The 21,787-nt window shown below is 41.5% G+C and overlaps 1 protein-coding gene across 1 annotated transcript in view; it reads left to right on the top strand.

The window, feature by feature from the left end:
• LOC115101072 (fibrinogen C domain-containing protein 1-like) overlaps window positions 1-21,787 on the top strand; it is a 185,309-nt gene that overhangs the window by 158,060 nt on the left and 5,462 nt on the right. Inside the window, exon 5 of the mRNA XM_029620253.2 lies at window positions 20,236-20,415. Coding sequence (XP_029476113.2) covers window positions 20,236-20,415 — 180 coding nt within the window. The remainder of the gene's footprint in view (window positions 1-20,235; window positions 20,416-21,787) is intronic.

The raw sequence follows: 21,787 nt of genomic DNA, 5'->3' as shown, positions 1-21,787 counted from the left end.
ATCTGAAATATCATTAACATTAGTATGCAGACCCTTTACCTGAGTACTATATTGAAGCACCTTTGGCAGCGATTACAGCCTTGAGTCTTCTTAGGTATGACTCTACATTTTCGCAGCAGATCCGCTCAACCTTTGTCAGGTTGGATGGGAAGCGTTTCTGCACAGATATTTTCAGGTCTCTCCTGAGATGTTCGATCGGGGTCAATTCCGGGCTCTGGCTGGGCCACTTAACGACATTCAGAGACTTGTCCCGAAGCCACTCCTGCATTGTCTTGGATGTGTGCTTAGGATCGTTGTCCCGTTGGAAGGTGAACCGTCGCCCCAGTCTGAGGTCCTGAGTGCTCTGGAGCAGGTTTTCATCAAGGATTTCTGTACTTTGCTCCGTTCATCGTTGCCTCGATCCGGACTAGTCTCCCAGTCCCTGCCGATGAAAAACCTCCCCACAGCATGATACTGCAACTAACATGCTTCACTGTCGGGATGGTGCCAGGTTTCCTCCTGACATGACGTTTGGCATTCAGGCCAAAGAATTCAATCTTAGTTTCATCAGACAAGAGAATCTTGTTTCTCATGGTCTGAGAGTCTTTTGTCAAACTCCAAGCGGGCTGTCATGTGCTTTTTACTGAGGAGTGGCTTCCGTCTGGCCATGGCACCATATAGGCCTGATTGTTGGAATGCTGTAGATATGGTTGTCATTCTGGAAGGTTCTCCTATCTCCACAGAGGAACTCTAGGAACTTCATAGGGTTCTTGGTCACCTCCCTGACCAAGGCCCTTCTCCCCCGATTGCTCAGTTTTGCCAGGCGGTCAGCTCTAGGAAGAGTCTTGGTGGTTCCAAACTTCTTCCTTTTAAGAATGATGGAAGCCACTGTGTTCTTGGGGACCTTCAATGCTGCAGAATTTTTTTATACCTTTCCCAGATCTGTGACTCCACCAAATCCTGTCTCGGAGCTCTACGGACAATTCCTTCAACGTCATGGCTTGGTTTTTGCTCTGACAACTGTGGGACCTTTATATAGACAGGTGTGTACCTTTCCAAATCCTCTCCAATCAATTTACCACAGGTGGACTCCAATCAAGTTGTATAAACGGCTTAAGGATGATCAATGGAAATAGGATGCACCTGAGCTCAATTTCAAGTGTCATAGCAAAGGGTATGAATACCTTTGTGAATAACGTATATATCTATATTTCTTTATACATTATCTAAAATGTCTAAAAAACCTATTTTTGCTTTGTCGTTATGGCGTGTTGTGTGTAGGTTGCTGATTGTTTTTATTTATTTTATCCACTTTTGAATAAGACTGTAATGTAACAAAAGGTGCAAAAAGTCAGCAGGTCTGAATACTTTCTGAAGGCACGGTAGAAATAATGACACACTAATTGAAAGTCTTTGAATAAAACAATGAGGATTTCTATCAGCTTAATCAAGGTGTAGATTACATATCACATTCCAGTGTTCCAACTTGTAAACAAGGCTGCATGGGATTTTGCTTATTGCAGCCCATGGCAATTTCCACTTCAGGTATAATGCCTGGTGACGCTTGTGGATTTGACAGCTCTAACACTGTTCCACAGCCGACAGAAAACACTATGCAGGTCTCTGCTAGCTTGGCTCTGATAGAATCTAGCCGTAAGCATAAATGCCCTTGGGATTTGAACTTGTAACCTTTTGATCTGGAGTACATTAATGTCTCAGCAGTGCCACCAAACGATTATTTGTTAGCAAGAACATATATCCACACACTGTCCAAAATAACATTGTGGTACAGTGTTTTGTTCCCTGGTGTACAAAAGGTCAAAGGTACACATAAGTTAGCTTCAGATGTACACATAGGAACTCACATGGTACTATTTGGTTCCGTTTACACGTGTGGATAATATAGTTTAATGGTTCATTTTTTACCCAATAAATTAAATAGAAAGCGGCGTTTGTAACAATGAGGGAGGTGGGAATTTACCAGTTGTGAAGTCGTGGACACCATTTGGATGCATTCATATGCTATGAATTTCCTGGGAAATGCCAATTCGCTAGTGGCCGATAAGTTGCATCAACCATAAGATAAACATACAGCTATCATGCTTGTAAACAAATTAGAGGGTTAAAAAACCATATTAATTGATTTATTTTTATAAATATACATTTGTTGTTACATCTACCTGCCGAAAATACTGTTATCGAGGTAATTTCCTTCGTACGTGATGTCAGAGGTCAACATGTGGGAGAAGTAGGAGCTCAGGGATGATAGACGCATTTCCCACTAGTAATTGCCAGTTGGAGGGCCATTCACGTGGCAAGGTTGTTGTGCAGTTTACAGAAGCAGTTGATTCACGTGAATGTTTTAGTTAAATAAATGAATAACTGTCAAGTCACTGAACAAAAATATAAACACAACATTTAAAGTTTTTGTTTGAGAAAACCGCACATTTTAGAGTGGCCTTTTATTGTCCCCAGCACAAGGTGCACCTGTTTGTAATGATCACGCTGTTTAATCAGCTTCTTGATATGCAACACCTGTCAGGTGGATGGATTATATCAAGTCAGACTCGAGTCACAAATATGAGGACTTGCAACTCGACTTTGACTTTAACACCAATGACTCGTGACTTGACTTGGATTTAAGCCTTATGACTCGACCTGACTTGATACCCTCCCCAAGCCCAAATGTAAAAAATGATGCTATTAAAAAAAGTGAGCAGCACATCAACTCTTCATTTAATGGATTACAGTTTGAATCAGACAGCAGCCAATCAAATTGTGCCAGCTGAGAAAATCTTGCGCGTGGCTGTGCAGAGGAACGTCGGCAGGTGAATTCAGATGGCGCCCTTGGAAAGATGATACCCAAAATATTTTTTTTCGGATATAAAGATTAAGCTGTATCAACAAAAAACGTACTGCAACTTGCAAAACTTGTGGGAAGAAAATTTCAGACGGAGGCCTGTCTTTCTCATAGCTACCCATGTATTCCGATAGAAATATAACTTGTATTTGGAAAGTAATAAATATATAGATGTTTTTAAAAGCATTCATGATTTGCGTAAATGTAATATACTAACTATTACTCTTGTTAAAAATATGAGATGGTATTACATTTGATGAAGAGCACATTATGACTTGTTTAGGACTCGAAACTCAAAGTTTAGGACTTGAGACTTGACTTTATACTTGCCTGTTTTGACTTGAGACTTGACTTGGGACTTGAGTGCTAAGACTTGAGACTTACTTGGGACTTGTAAAACAATGACTTTCAAAAAACGATAGTCACACTAAGCACAAACCAGATGGAATGGCGTATCGCTGCAGAATGCTGTGGTAGGCATGCTGGTTAAGTGTGCCTTGAATTCTAAATAAGTCACTGACATTGTCACCAACAAAGCATTCCCACACCGTCACACCTCCTCTTCCATGCTTCACGGTGGGAACCACACATGTCGAGATCATCCATTCACCTACTCTGCATCTCACAAAGTCACAGTGGTTGGAACCAAAATCCTCAAATTTGGACTCATCAGTCCAAAGGACAGATTTCCACCGGTCTAATGTCCATTGCTCGTGTTTCTTGGCACAAGCAAGTCTCTTCTTATTATTGATGTACTTTAGTAGTGGTTTCTCCTCAGTTGATGTTGAGATGTCTCTGTTACTTGAACTCCGTGAAGCATTTATTTGGGCTGGTGACTCTAATGAATTTATCCTCTGCAGCAGAGGTAACTATTGGTCTTCCTTTCCTGTGGCGGTCCTCATGAGAGCCAGTTTCATCATAGCGCTTGATGATTTTTGCAGCTACAATTTTCCAGATTGACTGACCTTCCAGGACAACCCTGGAATAAACTGGGAACTAGACAAAAACTCTGCAGGTACATTTACTGTTTATTTTCTTTAATGTAAATGATGCCTTTCATAGTAAAATATTCCAAATAGCCTTTTATGAGAGCACACGAGATCACGCGGTCAGATGTGTTCACGTGAAATTCATGAGGTTTTTCACTTAAGGGTAGGCCTACACTACACATAATGTATCTTCACAAACCTTGCAATTAGCAGTACAAGTAGAAGTATAACTGACCAATACTGTTGGTCTTAGGGGAGTTCAGCAGTGTTTTAGAAACCTTGTGCTGCATGAATGGACTGTATAATTACAATGCAATCAATGCCACATGCCCACTGACTGGAATTGTACACAATACCAATTACAGTGGAAATAATTCCCACTGAAAAGGTGGCATTGTTGTCAGTGACGTGATGTCTGTGACGAACATTTGGGATCGGTGCCCTTGTGAAGTGTTTTTTGAATTGATGTTGTGACCAACTATTGTAATTTCATAATGCTGTCTCTATTTGATACATTTACATTTTACATTTACATTACATTTAAGTCATTTAGCAGACGCTCTTATCCAGAGCGACTTACAAATTGGTGCTTTCACCTTATGACATCCAGTGGAACAGCCACTTTACAATAGTGCATCTAGGTATTTTAAGGGGGGGGGGGAGGGGGAGAAGGATTACTTCATCCTATCCTAGGTATTCCTTAAAGAGGTGGGGTTGATAACTCCAGGTGATACACTGGAGTTAAGCCCTGCTGGTACTTGAAGGGTGATGATGTGCACACTAGTGGTTGTTTACACACATTCCTAGTCAGACAATCAGTAGGCACACAGTAGTAGATACATAGTAGTAATATAGTTGTAACACAGTACTACACAGTAGTAATACAGTACACAGTAGTCACAAAACATACACTGTAAAAATTAATGGCAGCAGAGTAGACAGTAGGTTACTGTAAATTTGTGGTAAAATGTACAGAAATTTATTAGTATAGTCAACTCAACGCAGTAGAACGTTCTGCAATTCCAAGGTTAATAGCAGACCAAGAAACCAAATAAAATCTGTATATTTTATAATCAGTCATATTATAAATTACAGAATCAAACTGATGGGATATGCATGTTATAAAAGAGGATAGAATATGTCTTTATATTGTGCATCCCTGATCCACCTCTACGCAGACGACACCATTCTGTATACTTCCGGCCCGTCCTTGTGCTATCTAACCTCCAAACGAGCTTCAATGCCATACAACACTCCTTCCGTGGCCTCCAACTGCTCTTAAACGCTAGTAAAACCAAATGCATGCTTTTCAACTGTTCGCTGCCTGCACCCGCACGCCCGACTAGCATCACAACCCTGGATGGTTCCGACCTAGAATATGTGGACATCTATAAGTACCTAGGTGTCTGGCTAGACTGTAAACTCTCCTTCCAGACTCATATCAAACATCTCCAATCTAAAATCAAATCTAGAGTCGGCTTTCTATTCCGCAACAAAGCCTCCTTCACTCACGCCGCCAAACGTACCCTAGTAAAACTGACTATCCTACCGATCCTCGACTTCGGCGATGTCATCTACAAAATAGCTTCCAACACTCTACTCAGCAAACTGGATGCAGTTTATCACAGTGCCATCCGTTTTGTTACTAAAGCACCTTATACCACCCACCACTGCGACCTGTATGCTCTAGTCGGCTGGCCCTCGTTACATATTCGTCGCCAGACCCACTGGCTCCAGGTCATCTACAAGTCCATGCTAGGTAAAGCTCCGCCTTATCTCAGTTCAATGGTCACGATGGCAACACCCACCCGTAGCACGCGCTCCAGCAGGTGTATCTCACTGATCATCCCTAAAGCCAACACCTCATTTGGCCGCCTTTCGTTCCAGTTCTCTGCTGCCTGTGACTGGAACGAATTGCAAAAATTGCTGAAGTGGGAGACTTTTATCTCCCTCACCAACTTCAAACATCTGCTATCTGAGCAGCTAACCGATCGCTGCAGCTGTACATAGTCTATCGGTAAATAGCCCACCCAATTTTACCTACCTCTTCCCCATACTGTTTATATTTATTTACTTTTCTGCTCTTTTGCACACCAATATCTCTACCTGTACATGACCATCTGATCATTTATCACTCCAGTGTTAATCTGCAAAATTGTAATTATTCGCCTACCTCCTCATGCCTTTTGCACACAATGTATATAGACTCTCTTTTTCTTTTCTTTTTTCTACTGTGTTATTGACTTGTTAATTGTTTACTCCATGTGTAACTCTGTGTTGTTGTCTGTTCACACTGCTATGCTTTATCTTGGCCAGGTCGCAGTTGCAAATGAGAACTTGTTCTCAACTAGCCTACCTGGTTAAATAAAGGTGAAATAAAAATAATAAAAAATCCCCCTGTTATCTATGTAGTGCACTACTTTTAAGGGAAAAGGTTTTAATTTGGGACCTGGACGGACGTCAATATGAAACATCACAGAAAATACAAATTTATCACACCTTATCCATTCCTAATGACTTCTTTATAAAAGTGTAATTCCATTCTGTTCTTCACCTTGCCGACACAGGGGAGAGAGTTTTCTCCTCATTAAACTGCGACTGAAAGGGAAATTAGCAAGAAATAAAGAGATGCCGTCCCACTAACAGAGCAATCAGTATGATAATTCACCAGCAAAATGCCCAAAGAAAATCCTAATTTCAGAGGAGCAGAAGCAGTTTAAATAACTCTACATTAGCATTTAATTAATGTGGCTGGCTAGGAACACCACACCTGAGCGTTTAAGTTTGAACCAAAGAAGACAATGAAAGTTTCTGTTGTTTAGGTAACGTCTCTATCTGCCTGCGTGCCAAATGGTACTCTATTTCCTACATAGTGCACTGCTTTTGCACTATATAGGCAATAGGGTGTCATTTGGGACTCATGCTCTGTTTAATTATTCTCAGTTAGAGTCTGGGAGAGAATCTCCAGGGCTTCAATTAGATAGTGAATTAAAGCTATGTAAATGTGAAGTGTGTGTGTGTGTGTGTGTGTGTGTGTGTGTGTGTGTGTGTGTGTGTGTGCGTGTGCGTGTGCGTGTGCGTGTGTGTGTGTGTGTGTGTGTGTGTGTGTGTGTGTGTGTGTGTGTGTGTGTGTGTGAATTCAGATGGAAGTCGGTGTTCTTTATATAGAGCTGTGTCGCATCTGCTAGTTTATTTCTAATTCTCTTTCTGAAAAAGAGAACAAACACACAGCCGTTATTTTTACATTTTACTGTTAAACCTCTGTCGAGAGAACTGCCACTGTCTGTCTGAGCAATAAGGTGTGGCATTAATTCTCACACTGGTATAAGCTGCTGCTGCATGCTCGTGTGTGTACGTAAGCGTGTGCATGCATGCGGGCTTGCAGGAGGGTAATGTGTAAAAGTGTTTGCTCGAAGTCTGCGAACAGAACGAGTGAGAAGCACCCTAGAATCTGCTGATGCTCTGAGAAACTCAAAGCCTGGAAGATCCACCTCCCGTTGAGTGAGAAAACCAAAACTAAGCAGCGCCTCTACCCAGCCCCATACTGCGGTGTGTGTCCCAAACTACACCCTATTCACTACAAAGTGTACTACTGTTGAGGAGAGCACGATGGGTCCTGTCCAAAGGTTGTGCACTATGTAGAAAATAGAGTGCCATTTGGGACACTGCCTGGGAGTCAACATAACTGAATGGTAATGGGGCTTTTTCATCAGGGTTTGCTGTCAAATTAGGCCTCTTCTTTAGCCCTCATCAGCCCTCTCTGTCAGAGCACACTGAGACTGACAGAGCTGGAGGATTAGAAGTGAATTCAAATCAGACTGAGCCACTAGATGTTAAGTTTGGTGGGGTTTGGAAAGGAAGAGAGAGTATTGAACTTAATTTCTGATGAGGTTTGTCTGAGAAATACCATTGGCTCCTCTTACTCTGGGTGCCAGTTTTCACTGCTTTCTTGCTACTTATGGAATAGTTAAGCCAAACATGCACTGTAACAAATTGCTAAAGCACTGTATTACCTGTTTTGCTGTATATTTAAAGCAGCATACTGTGAATTATGGTGCGTTGTGGGAAAGGGTTTTGGAATTGGAAAGAATCGCTGGCTCATTAACAATATTTTGAGGTGTGCCTTGTAAGTGGCTAATGTATAATGGTTTGACACGTTAGTGAGAATGCTGTAACAATTGAACTGATATATGGTAGTATTTCCCTAACAATTGAATGCACGTATATAGGGGTAGATTAGAGTTAAACCACATCCTTTGATTGGTTTAGACCAACAATCACAGCCGGTTGGTAACATTTGGTTTAGGCCTCTAGAAGAGCAAGTGATATAAAACTACATATGTTCACAAATATTCTGTCAAATCAAATACCTAACAGCCAATCTGCTTGCACTAATCCCATGTCATTACAGTAAAATACCAACATGATTACAATAGCATTCACTTTTTGTACTGTGTACGGTCATTGCTTTGCATTTTCCAGTAACTTACAGGAAGTTGGTGGCAAGTTACTGTCAATATTGCGGTACCATAATTTGTAATAGCCAGATATCAGGAAAATATACATTCAATAGGTACACTACATATAGTAAAGTATGTGGACACCCCTTCAAATAAGTGGATTCGGCTATTTCAGCCAAACCTGTTACTGACAGGTGTATTAAATTGAGCACGCAGCAATGCAATGTCCATAGGAAAACATTAGCAGTAGAATGGCCTTACTGAAGAGCTCAGTGACTTTCAATGTGGCACAGTCATAGGATGCCACCTTTTCAACAAGTCAGTTTGTCAAAATTTCTGCCCTGCTAGAGCTGCCCCAGTCAATTGTAGGTGCTGTTATTGTGAAGTGAAGAGTTCTAGGAGCAACAACAGCTCAGTCGCAAAGTGGTAGGCCACACAAGCTCACAGAATGGGACCGCTGAAGTGCATAGCGTGTAAAAATCATCCTCTATTGCAACACTCACTACCGAGTTCCAAACTGCCCTGGAAGCAGCGTCAGTACAATAACTGTTCATCGGGAGTTTCATGAATGGGTTTCCATGGCTGAGCAGCCACACACAAGCCTAAGATCACCATGTGTAATGTCAAGCGTCGGCTGGAGTGGTGTAAAGCTCACCGCCTTTGTACACTGGAGCAGTGGAAACGCGTTCTCTGGAGTGATGCATCACGCTTCACCATCTGGCAGTCCGACGGACAAATCTGGGTTCAGCTGATGCCAGAAGAACGCTACCTGCCGAATGCATAGAGTGGAGATTGTCATGCAGAAAAGGGGGGACCAGCTCCATATTAAAGCTCATGACTTCAGAATGAGATGTTCAACAAGCATGCTTCGAACATACTTTCGTTCACATAGTGCATCGTAATACAAATACAGGACAAGATGAAGACCAATCTATCCTTAACTTCAACAACATTCCCAGTAACGGTTACATAGACATTTTACTTGCGATGACTGTAATATGTGTTTTTATCAACCTTAGTTTAATTAGCTGACTGTTAGTCACTCTGGATCAAATCAAATCAAATGTATTTATATAGCCCTTCGTACATCAGCTGATATCTCAAAGTGCTGTACAGAAACCCAGCCTAAAACCCCAAACAGCAAACAATGCAGGTGTAAAAGCACGGTGGCTAGGAAAAACTCCCTAGAAAGGCCAAAACCTAGGAAGAAACCTAGAGAGGAACCAGGCTATTTGGGGTGGCCAGTCCTCTTCTGGCTGTGCCGGGTAGAGATTATAACAGAACATGACCAAGATGTTCAAATGTTCATAAATGACCAGCATGGTCGAATAATAATAAGGCAGAACAGTTTAAACTGGAGCAGCAGCACAGTCAGGTGGACTGGGGACAGCAAGGAGTCATCATGTCAGGTAGTCCTGGGGCACGGTCCTAGGGCTCAGGTCCTCCGAGAGAGAGAAAGAAAGAGAGAATTAGAGAGAGCATATGTGGGGTGGCCAGTCCTCTTCTGGCTGTGCCGGGTGGAGATTATAACAGAACGTGGCCAAGATGTTCAAATGTTCATAAATGACCAGCATGGTTGAATAATAGTAAGGCAGAACAGTTGAAACTGGAGCAGCAGCATGGCCAGGTGGACTGGGGACAGCAAGGAGTCATCATGTCAGGTAGTCCTGGGACATGGTCCTAGATGGATAAGAGCTGCTAAATGCTTCGCAAGTGTGCATTTTTACATTTTGGTCATAGCAGATGCTCTTAGCCAGAGCGACTAACATTCAGTGTATTAAACTAAGGTAAACGAGAATATACCACAGTCATAACAAGTCAAATATTATATTACCATTACCGAGAGTGTTGTAGTTAAGTGGGGTATTTCCAAATATATATTTGTGTTATAAAATACTGAATTACATCTATTCTAATTAAACTGTTACAAAATAGGCTCTGTGAATTGTATGCATGCTGACTGCAGGAATGTCCACCAGAGCTGTAGCCAGAGAATTTAATGTTTGCCGATGTCCACATTGTGTACAAAGTGCCCCATAGTGGTGGTGGGGTTATGGCATGGGCAGGCATAAACTACGAACTACAAACACAATTGCATTCTATTGATGGCAATTTGAATGCACAGAGATACCGTGACGAGATCCTGAGGCCCATTGTCGTGTCATTCATCTACCGCCATCACCTCTTGTTTCAGCATGATAATGCATGGCTCCATGTCGCAAGGATCTGTACACAATTCCTGGAAGCTGAAAATGCCCCGGGTTCTTTCATGGCCTGCATGCTCACCAGACATGTCACCCATTGAGCATGTTTTGGATGCTCTCACAATCAACAGCCTGATCAACTCTATGCGAAGGAGATCTGTCGCGCTGCATGAGGCAAATGGTGGTCACATCAGATACTGACTGGTTTTCTGATCCACGCCTCTACCTTTTTTTGAAGGTATCTGTTACCAACAGATGCATATCTGTATTCCCAGTCATGTGAAATCCACAGATTAGGGCATCATTTATTTATTTAAATTGACTGATTTCTTGACTAAAATCTTCGAAATTGTGACATTGTTTTGTTTATATTTTTGTTCAGCGTATATGTACATCTGCAACAGTTTACTAACCACTGTGCTTCCAGCAATGCACTGTAAATTCTAAGAATACAGCATCTTGTACTGTTCCAGTAATATTCTGTACATTTGTGTTATAGTAAAGGTCCTGTACATCTACAGTTATTTACTGTAAAAATTACAGGATTTTATTTACAGTGTGTTTGACTTGACAATGAGTGACAAGTATATGGCAAAACATCACAAACAGATCTGGAACCAGGTTACATTGACACCTATTGCTGCTTGAAATGTCTACCAAGCACCTCAGTTGTGAACAGCTGTTCTCTTGCTTATTTAGGTAATCTTATCTTGTTTCTGCACTGCTACAGTATGTAATTAGAGCCTTATTGCATATCTTGACTGTGACCTTAAACTATCAGAGGCTGTTCCCATTGCATACAGTTAAGTAATCATATATGATCCGTGAAATCTCAAGACACAACATTGCTTTTAAGCTACACAGCCTGTGGAAAATCATTATTTCTCTTTCAAATATCTTTTCATCCTAAGAAAACACCCGTAACTGTAGAATGTGTTTTGAACACCAAAGCTAGAGGCTGGTATGCACTAAGCTGCAGTCCCTCACTGTTAGTCTATCGTCGCTGTAATGCAGTGTGCTTTTCACTGAAACACCTCAGAGTGACTGGAGAACCCAGTTTGGTCAGGAGGGAGGCGTATTCCTGTTCTGCTCTGTCTGTCAGTCTCTTTGATCTCAGGAGTGCAGAGCTCTGGCCTGGAAGCACCATCAGTCTACACAGCATGGGGAACCAAGAAACAGGAGGGGGCAAGGATGTGTGGAAGGAGGAATGGCGACGCCCTCGCTCTGTCTTTGTCGCTCTCTCTCGCACTCTGTTTCACTCTCTCTCTTAATTAGAGTTCATTGTGAGGCAACCATGACATGGCTGAACTGAAACAGACTCACCGAGTGAGTCACTTCACAGGCTGTGATGTCAATCACTGGGTTTGTTTATTTTGAAATATTGAGTTCTCAATCTTGACTACAGAGTTGGAATGGAGTGAAATTGACTCATAGCCAGCTGAAGATTGTATGATCGAGACAAGTCTTTCGTATTGAGTTCCTGTCATGGGAGCTTCCAAACTCAGTGACTTGGGTGTGTCCATTCACACACACAAAACATTTGTGACTTGTTTCAGGAAACTAGGCATATGTTGCACGTCACTACTTCATAGGAGAGACATGTGAATAATATTTATACGAAAATATAGATATCTAAATGCGTTATTTGGCCTTCTGGAACATGTGAACTTTCATGTGCCTTAATTCAAACGTGTATGCCATCTGCAAATAGGAATACAATTGTAAAATTACGGGCCTAGTTGGTTTAGCCATGGAAAAAGCCAGGAACCTTCCCCGCTGGCCATGATTGGCTGTGATAATGAATAGGCTGGAAATACAGAGAGATGAGTTCGGATTGGTCTGCCGTGTACCATCTTCTATCTATAAAATGAGCTGCTCGTTATGTGTAGCAGTGGCGGTCAGCACCGTTTAATGAGCATGACCTTATTTCTATTACAGCAGATTGGATGACTCTCATTCATATTCCATTCACCCAGTTCAATGTAACAGCGATAGTTTTAGGCTACTACATGGTACTCAAATGTTCCCTATACCCATCATGAGGTTGCTACAACCTAGAATACGAATTACATTTTACAACGTATGTGCACACAGGTTTCAATGCCGCTTGCACACTCTTGCCTGCATCTAGCTGATGTAAGGTGTACTCATTAGTACTACAGTTGCAAACGAGAGTTTCTGTTGGACAAATTCAGGTATGTTTATCCTTGTTTTGTTCTGTTTGCTTCCGTTTAAGAAAAAAAATTCAACAGAATAGGCAGAATGAATACTCCCCTGATCACGCATGAACAGAGTTCACTCTCATAACAGCCACATTGTATTCCTTCTCTTCCCTTCGCATGTGGACTTCAATCCACAACAGATCAGCTGTATGTGACCAGGCAAAACACATTTTCCAAGCCAAACCACTACACACAGCCTGCATCGTTGTCACCCTATTAGCTAAAGTAACGTCATAGTCAGCATAGCTAATAGACCTAACACGTTAGTAAATTCACTACAATCATGCAGTAACGTTAGTGTACATTCAGTAAGCAGTTACACCGGTGGACCCTGGTGGCAATAAATTAGTAATACCAGAAGCTTACCTTGACTTGGAAGAGTTCCAGTGTTGTGTTGGAAAGTCAAGCTAATATACCATCCCTCTGAGCGGAATGTTTCTTTAGACTAAACTAGCTAGCTGCATGTGTTAGTGAATTTGTAAGTGAATCTGAAAGTAAAATAAATGACGAAATCTCCCTCTCTCTCTATTTCGCTCTTGCTTCTCCTAAAATTTGGAAGAAATTAATTTGTTCAAAACTGTTCAAACTGTTCACTCACCACATGTTGTACACTGCAGTGCTAGCTTATGCTTTCAGTACTAGATGAATTATCTAATCCTTTCATTGGGTGGACAACGTGTCAGTTCATGCTGCAAGAGCTCTGATAGGCTGGAGGACGTCCTCTGGAAGTTTCTGTGCACGTCTATGGAAGGGGGTGAGAACCATGACTCTCCTAGGTTTAGTATTGAAGTCAGTGTACCCAGAGGAGGACGGAAGCTAGCTGTCCTCCGGCTACAACATGATGCTTCCCTACAGAGTGCTGTTGAGGCTCCTGTAGACCTTTGCAGAATAGTGTGTTTTAGTCAGTTATATGGTGATGTGAATCTTTTTAATACAGTTTTATCTAAAAATAATAACCTTTTATATGTTTTACAATTAACATTTTTATGAAATTCAATGTGGAGGATGGTCCTCTTCTTCCTCCTCTGAGGAGTCTCCACTGATGTGTAGATAATCCTTTCGATTGCAGCTGTTTTTATATATATACAGTGGGGGAAAAAAGTATTTAGTCAGCCACCAATTGTGCAAGTTCTCCCGCTTCAAAATATGAGAGAGGCCTGTAATTTTCATCACACGTACACTTCAACTATGACAGACAAAATTAGAAATGTTTTTCTCCAGAAAATCACATTGTAGGATTTTTAATGAATTTATTTGCAAATTATGGCAGAAAATAAGTATTTGGTCACCTACAAACAAGCAAGATTTCTGGCTCTCACAGACCTGTAACTTCTTCTTTAAGAGGCTCCTCTGTCCTCCACTCGTTACCTGTATTAATGGCACCTGTTTGAACTTGTTATCAGTATAAAAGACACCACAACCTCAAACAGTCACACTCCAAACTCCACTATGGCCAAGACCAAAGAGCTGTCAAAGGACACCAGAAAGAAAATTGTAGACCTGCACCAGGCTGGGAAGACTGAATCTGCAATAGGTAGGCAGCTTGGTTTGAAGAAATCAACTGTAATCTCCCTAGATCTGGGGCTCCACGCCAGATCTCACCCCGTGGGGTCAAAATGATCACAAGAACGGTGAGCAAAAATCCCAGAACCACACGGGGGGACCTAGTGAATGACCTGCAGAGAGCTGGGACCAAAGTAAAAAAGCCTACCATCAGCAAGGGCATTGAAGATGAAACGTGACTGGGTCTTTCAGCATGACAATGATCCCAAACACACCGCCCGGGCAACGAAGGAGTGGCTTCGTAAGAAGCATTTCAAGGTCCTGGAGTGGCCTAGCCAGTCTCCAGATCTCAACCCCATAGAAAATCTTTGGAGGGAGTTGCCCAGCAACAGCCCCAAAACATCACTACTCTAGAGGAGATCTGCATGGAGGAATGGGCCAAAATACCAGCAACAGTGTGTGAAAACCTTGTGAAGGCTTACAGAAAACGTTTGACCTCTGTCATTGCCAACAAAGGGTATATAACAAAGTATTTAGATAAACTTTTGTTATTGACCAAATACTTATTTTCCACCATAATTTGCAAATAAATTCATTAAAAATCCTACAATGTGATTTTCTGGATTTGTTTTTCTCATTTTGTCTGTCATAGTTGAAGTGTACCTATGATGAAAATTACAGGCCTCTCTCATATTTTTAAGTGGGAGAACTTGCACAATTGGTGGCTGACTAAATACTTTTTTGCCCCACTGTATATGTGTATATATAACGTTAGCAATGGAGAACTGTAAATGTGTTGCTACTGCTCTCAATAACATTGTTGCCCTGAATTTATTAAGCTTCATGTCACGATCGTCGTATGAAGCGGACCAAAGCGCAGCGTGGTGTGAATGCATCATTTAATAGATGACAACAAACACGAAGTAAACTGTACAAAACCAATAATCACCACTGTGACGTTATAATAAGAACTGTGCAGACACAAGTAACTGTAATAGACATAGACAATCACCCACAATGACAAAACAGGCTACCTAAATATGGCTCCCAATCAGAGACAATGACTAACACCTGCTTCTGATTGAGAACCATATCAGGCCAAACACAGAAACAGAAAACTAGACATCCAACATAGAATGCCCACTCAGATCACACCCTGACCAAACAAAACATAGAAACATACAAAGCAAACTATGGTCAGGGTGTGACACTTTATCGACAAAGGTCAGTAGGAAACAATTGTGATGGACTACTTTCTGGAGGATGATTGTGCCATGCTGACACTCTCTGACTCTAAAAAGTAATCAGACGTTAAGGAAATCCCTGATTTAGGTAAACACATTGTCATTTAACCAGACATTGTAGAGTCTTTTGATTACAGTGATGGGGAAGAAATGGCAATCATGAAGTTGACCAAGTTTTGAAATCAGTGGAATGCCTGGTGGAAGCAGAGTACGATAACAAGATTCATACAATTCTGTCATTTAATTGACTATGCAGAGGGAGTTGAAAAGAGAACACAGAAGGCTATTGTATAAAACACCTGTCTCCGTATTACATCTTCAAACTCAGGGCAACCATGGCATCCATGACAGAGAGGTAGAAAGATCGGATGATTGTTATGGCTTTGCACATGGTCAGTGTGAACCAGAGTGACTTGACACAACGGGCCATACAAGCTGTACAAACAAAATGGAAATGACACAGGACGTCTTATTTAACAAAAGGGGTTGCAGTCTTCTGTGAAGCGTTCATCCATGTATACAGGTAAGAGTCTAGCTACATTTTCTGTGTAGTAATATTATCTCAGAAAGCCATTTGCATTGCTAGTTATAGCCTAATGTTAGCTAGCTAACTAACATTGAACCTAGTTGGTTAGCTTTAGCTAGCTATGACAATCAGTTTGTATTGCTAGTACTCTATGGATTTGGATTATAGTTCATTATTTAGCTAGCTAGCTGCATGTCTAAACAAAAGATCCCAAATTAAAGCATACTGTTAGCTAGCTAGCTAATGTTAGCTGTCAGGATCGCTAGCTAACATTATGTTTACGATCTGTGTAGTAGTATTATCACAGAATACCATTTCCATTGCCAGTTATAGCCTAATGTTAGCTAGCTAACTAACATTGAACCTAGTTGGTTAGCTTTAGGTAGCTTTGACAATCGGTTGGTATTGCTAGCACTCTATGGGTTGGGATTATGGTTCATTGTTTAGCTAGCTATATGTCTAAATACAGGACTCCCCTTCGCCAGATGATTACATGACCCATCAAGTTGGCAGTGATTGTGGCCACCTGTTGTATAATAAAATATTTGAATCTGGAATGTGTCTTTCAGCATCAGTAGAACCCGCCTGACTCTCCTCCACCAGTCATACAAGGAGACTTGGAGCATGGTACGGTGCTGGTGGGAAGCTATGGCTGGCAACAACACCTAACTCCGTACTTCAGGCCGTTGCCACAGATCAAGCAGTACCAGCACTTCAGGTGAATATCATTTTCCTTGCATTGTATTGTATGAGGTTATTATTCTAATCTAAATTTGGGAGGTGAATTGATTTCATTTGAGGTCTTTATTTTTGGGTATATTTTCCTGTTTTACAGCTTCGATGCTCTGGAGTCTGGTGTTGTTGTCGCCAAGGAGCATTCAGACTCAGTCTGGACCAGGTTTCAGCTGCTGCGCAACACTGACGTCCTTCCTCCCATAGATGGTCTGCCTGTACAAGCACCACATGGACTGGATACAACTAGACATGTGTATCTTTTTGAGAAGATCAGTGACTTTTACGATGAAGAGACCATGGATATCACATGCCCTGCACCAAAGTTAAGGGCAGGACAGAAACAGGCTCATATAGATTCCCTTGTTCATGCGTGGTGTGGACGGAACAGCTCATCACTGGGGGCGAGTTCCCAGTCATCCGGGCTTTCGGCAGTGCCTCTATGCACATTCATATGGCTCTCTCATAACACACACACACACATGCCATGCTGCTATTCATTTTTCATCCTGATGCCCAGCCTCTTTACCCCTGATTGCATGCACATAACTACCTCATCTAGCACTAATATTGTTCTTGATATTATTCTTGTACATACTCTATAGTGCCTTGCGAAAGTATTCGGCCCCCTTGAACTTTGCGACCTTTTGCCACATTTCAGGCTTCAAACATAAAGATATAAAACTGTATTTTTTTGTGAAGAATCAACAACAAGTGGGACACAATCATGAAGTGGAACGACATTTATTGGATATTTCAAACTTTTTTAACAAACAAAAACTGAAAAATTGGGCGTGCAAAATTATTCAGCCCCCTTAAGTTAATACTTTGTAGCGCCACCTTTTGCTGCGATTACAGCTGTAAGTCGCTTGGGGTATGTCTCTATCAGTTTTGCACATCGAGAGACTGACATTTTTTCCCATTCCTCCTTGCAAAACAGCTCGAGCTCAGTGAGGTTGGATGGAGAGCATTTGTGAACAGCAGTTTTCAGTTCTTTCCACAGATTCTCGATTGGATTCAGGTCTGGACTTTGACTTGGCCATTCTAACACCTGGATATGTTTATTTTTGAACCATTCCATTGTTAGATTTTGCTTTATGTTTTGGATCATTGTCTTGTTGGAAGACAAATCTCCGTCCCAGTCTCAGGTCTTTTGCAGACTCCATCAGGTATTCTTCCAGAACGGTCCTGTATTTGGCTCCATCCATCTTCCCATCAATTTTAACCATCTTCTCTGTCCCTGCTAAAGAAAAGCAGGCCCAAACCATGATGCTGCCACCACCATGTTTGACAGTGGGGATGGTGTGTTCAGGGTGATGGGCTGTGTTGCTTTTACGCCAAACATAACGTTTTGCATTGTTGCCAAAAAGTTCAATTTTGGTTTCATCTGACCAGAGCACCTTCTTCCACATGTTTGGTGTGTCTCCCAGGTGGCTTGTGGCACATTTTAAACAACACTTTTTATGGATATCTTTAAGAAATGGCTTTCTTCTTGCCACTCTTCCATAAAGGCCAGATTTGTGCAATATACGACTGATTGTTGTCCTATGGACAGAGTCTCCCACCTCAGCTGTAGATCTCTGCAGTTCATCCAGAGTGATCATGGGCCTCTTGGCTGCATCTCTGATCAGTCTTCTCCTTGTATGAGGTGAAAGTTTAGAGGGACGGCCAGGTCTTGGTAGATTTGCAGTGGTCTGATACTCCTTCCATTTCAATATTATCGCTTGCACAGTGCTCCTTGGGATGTTTAAAGCTTGGGAAATCTTTTTGTATCCAAATCCGGCTTTAAACTTCTTCACAACAGTATCTCGGACCTGCCTGGTGTGTTCCTTGTTCTTCATGATGCTCTCTGCGCTTTTAACGGACCTCTGAGACTATCACAGTGCAGGTGCATTTATACGGAGACTTGATTACACACAGGTGGATTGTATTTATCATCATTAGTCATTTAGGTCAACATTGGATCATTCAGAGATCCTCACTGAACTTCTGGAGAGAGTTTGCTACACTGAAAGTAAAGGGGCTGAATAATTTTGCACGCCCAATCTTTCAGTTTTTGATTTGTTAAAAAAGTTTGAAATATCCAATAAATGTCGTTCCACTTCATGATTGTGTCCCACTTGTTGTTGATTCTTCACAAAAAAAATACAGTTTTATATCTTTATGTTTGAAGCCTGAAATGTGGAAAATTTCGCAAAGTTCAAGGGGGCCGAATACTTTCGCAAGGCACTGTATATTATTTTGTTCTTTCTCTTCTGGCGTTGACATTTTTTGTTCTTTTTTTTATCTTGACATTTTTTATTTTTGATATTGCTACACCTTCTGTAGAGACCCTTCCACTTAGCAAGATTATAGCAAGATTATGCACCTTCTGTATGCTGTGCATGTGACAAATAAACTTAGATTTTTTTTTGATATCGTGTGTTTAGCAGAGACGGTAATGTGAACAACAACATGACCTGCACCAAAGTCATATTAGGATTTAGGCTGTTTGTAGGCTACTACTTTTACCACTTTTAGCCTTGAAATCTTTACTACACTACTCACTCTGTTTAGCACATGGCCACATGTAAATCCTTAAAGAGATGGGTGGGGGGGCTAAGGTTTAAGAGGGTGTGAATGATTCGGAATGAGTGTAGACTAAGAAAAGCTCTCCGGAGACATTTTCTCCAAAGTGGGGTTACAAGTTTATCAACTTTCAAAGCAGAATTATTTTCCCATTGTTCCTCAACAAATCCAGTGTATGATATAACATATTGTAGTCTGAGTCTTTACTTTTATCCAATGTAAAAAAAACAAACACATAATTTAAAAATGTAGCTTGATCCAAGTCCAAATCGAGCCGGTCAGTCACATTTCTCCAAAAGCAAAAAGGCTTTTTCAGGGTTAGGTTAGGGTTAGGGTTACAATTAGGTTTAAGATTAGGATTTAGGGTTAGGGGTTTTGTGTTAAGATTAGGGATAGGTTAAGGGTTAGGGAAAAATAGGATTTAAAATGGGAATCAACTATTTGGTCCCCAAAAGGATAATAAAACAAACGTGTGTGTGTGTGTGTGTGTTTGTGTGTGCATGAGTGCGCGCTCACGTTTGTGTGTGTGTGTCCATCAGAGTGTGTGCTTTGTGATGACTCGGGAGTGAGAGCAGTGCTGTCTTTGATGTTATGTGACAGACCATGGGTTAAAGCATCCAGACAGAGCAACCTGCTGCGCTGAGGGGACCTCTCACTTACTGTAGCAGGTTGACTTCTGGGAGCTGACCGGTGGGCAGGGACATTAAGTGTGTTCCAGTTTTCCTTGAAGACACATGGCACAGCACGAAGCAGATGCTGCTCCTGAAATGAAATGACTTTGGTGTGGCTGTTGTCTCAAGGAAACAAGGGGTCTCTCTCCCTCAGGGAGTGGCTCTGACTGGTCAACTCTAACTCTCTCCTTCCCTTCCTATTGCTATCTCTCTCTCTCCTCTCTCTCTCTCTCTCATCTCTCTCTCTCTCTCTCTCTCTCTCTCTCTCTCTCTCCAGGGTTGAAGCAGATCCATGCTCTCTCCATCCAGGGCAATTATGAGTTGAGGATTGACCTGGAGGACTTTGACAACAGTACAGCCTATGCCCAGTATGGGATGTTTGGAGTTGGCCTGTTCTCTGTGGACCCTGACGATGATGGATACCCACTGACTGTTGGAGATTACTCTGGAAATGCAGGTACATATATCTGAATGACCAGTTCCCTTTGTTAATCAATAAAGTATCAACCTAATAAACTCTCATCTTCAATTAACATTTTATATTTAAGTTTGATTTAAATTATAGATTGGGTTGTTATAGACCGAGACACCGGGGTACCCAAAGCAAAGTTAAGCCTCACTTAAACACGCATGTTGAAGCCCCAGGTTTACTCATTAAATATGTATGACTCAAAATTGCATTGACTATCTATAGTAAAAACTGCTGTGTCCTCTGCAGTAGTTTATTGTTAAGTGCTGAGGGAAGGAGGGATGGAAGCGTTTGGTTTGGTCTCCACAGCGTGGATAGACAGGGACAGAGAGACAAGGACAGACCGTATGTGTCTGCGTATATCTGTTCCCCAAACATCACATCTCAGCCGCAATCCCGTCACCGTGAATAAATTACTACCCAATTAATTACGGTGGTTGACCGGCAGCATAAACAAAACACTGCCAGATGCCTGTCACAACAAATAATCAATTTAAAGAACCTTTGGGGAGTGGAGTACTGAGAACTGAGCACACAGAGAGAGAAGAGGGACAGATGAGAGATGGAGGGATGGGAAGAGGGGGTATAGATGAGAGGAGGAGGGAGAGAGTGTTGTCACAATCAGGTTTTGCAGAAAGAGAGAGTGTTGTGTAAATGGCTTGTACACACAAATAAATAATGGTTCTAAATAGTACCAGGCAGGGGTTATTTGGCTTGTAACCATAACAGAACCCTTTTTTGATGCTCTATAAATGACCATTATGGCCATTTAAATGACCATTTGGTTCTATATAGCACCAAAAAAAGGGTTGTGCTATGGTTACAACCATTTTTGGGGCTACATGAAACCCTTTTTTTGTGGTTCTTTATAGAACCTTTGTTAATAATGATTGTATAAAGAATATTTCTCATTCTGAAAGGCTCTTCATAGATCATTTTGAAGAACCATACAGGGTTTTTATTCTGGTCAGCCATATTATATTGTTAAAACTCCATATGTGTTGTTATTGTATTGACAAGTGGAATCAAGTAAGCTACCTCTGGAACAGCTCGGGGTCACTGAGTAGAGAATTGAGAACCACTGACTGATTTAGTCAACCGTTTTCAATTGACACAAGGCCATTACGTGAGGATTTCACAAGACACCATCACTGGCCATGGCCAGATATAATATTTCATGGCATAACACAACCTATTAGATAAACTAGACAATTAAATGATCACGAAAAGAGCAAAGCAGCATTTTGCGAACTGTAAAGAACGATTGGAGAGCTTAACGGGTTCTTTGAGTCATTATGGTTCCACATAGAACATCACCCTTCCCAAAGAACCCTTGAGGAACCCTAATGTGTTACAGTGT

This window comes from Oncorhynchus nerka, linkage group LG19 (genome assembly GCF_034236695.1).
Source record: "Oncorhynchus nerka isolate Pitt River linkage group LG19, Oner_Uvic_2.0, whole genome shotgun sequence".
Lineage (NCBI taxonomy): Eukaryota > Metazoa > Chordata > Actinopteri > Salmoniformes > Salmonidae > Oncorhynchus > Oncorhynchus nerka.
This window is presented reverse-complemented; position numbering and strand designations above follow the sequence as displayed.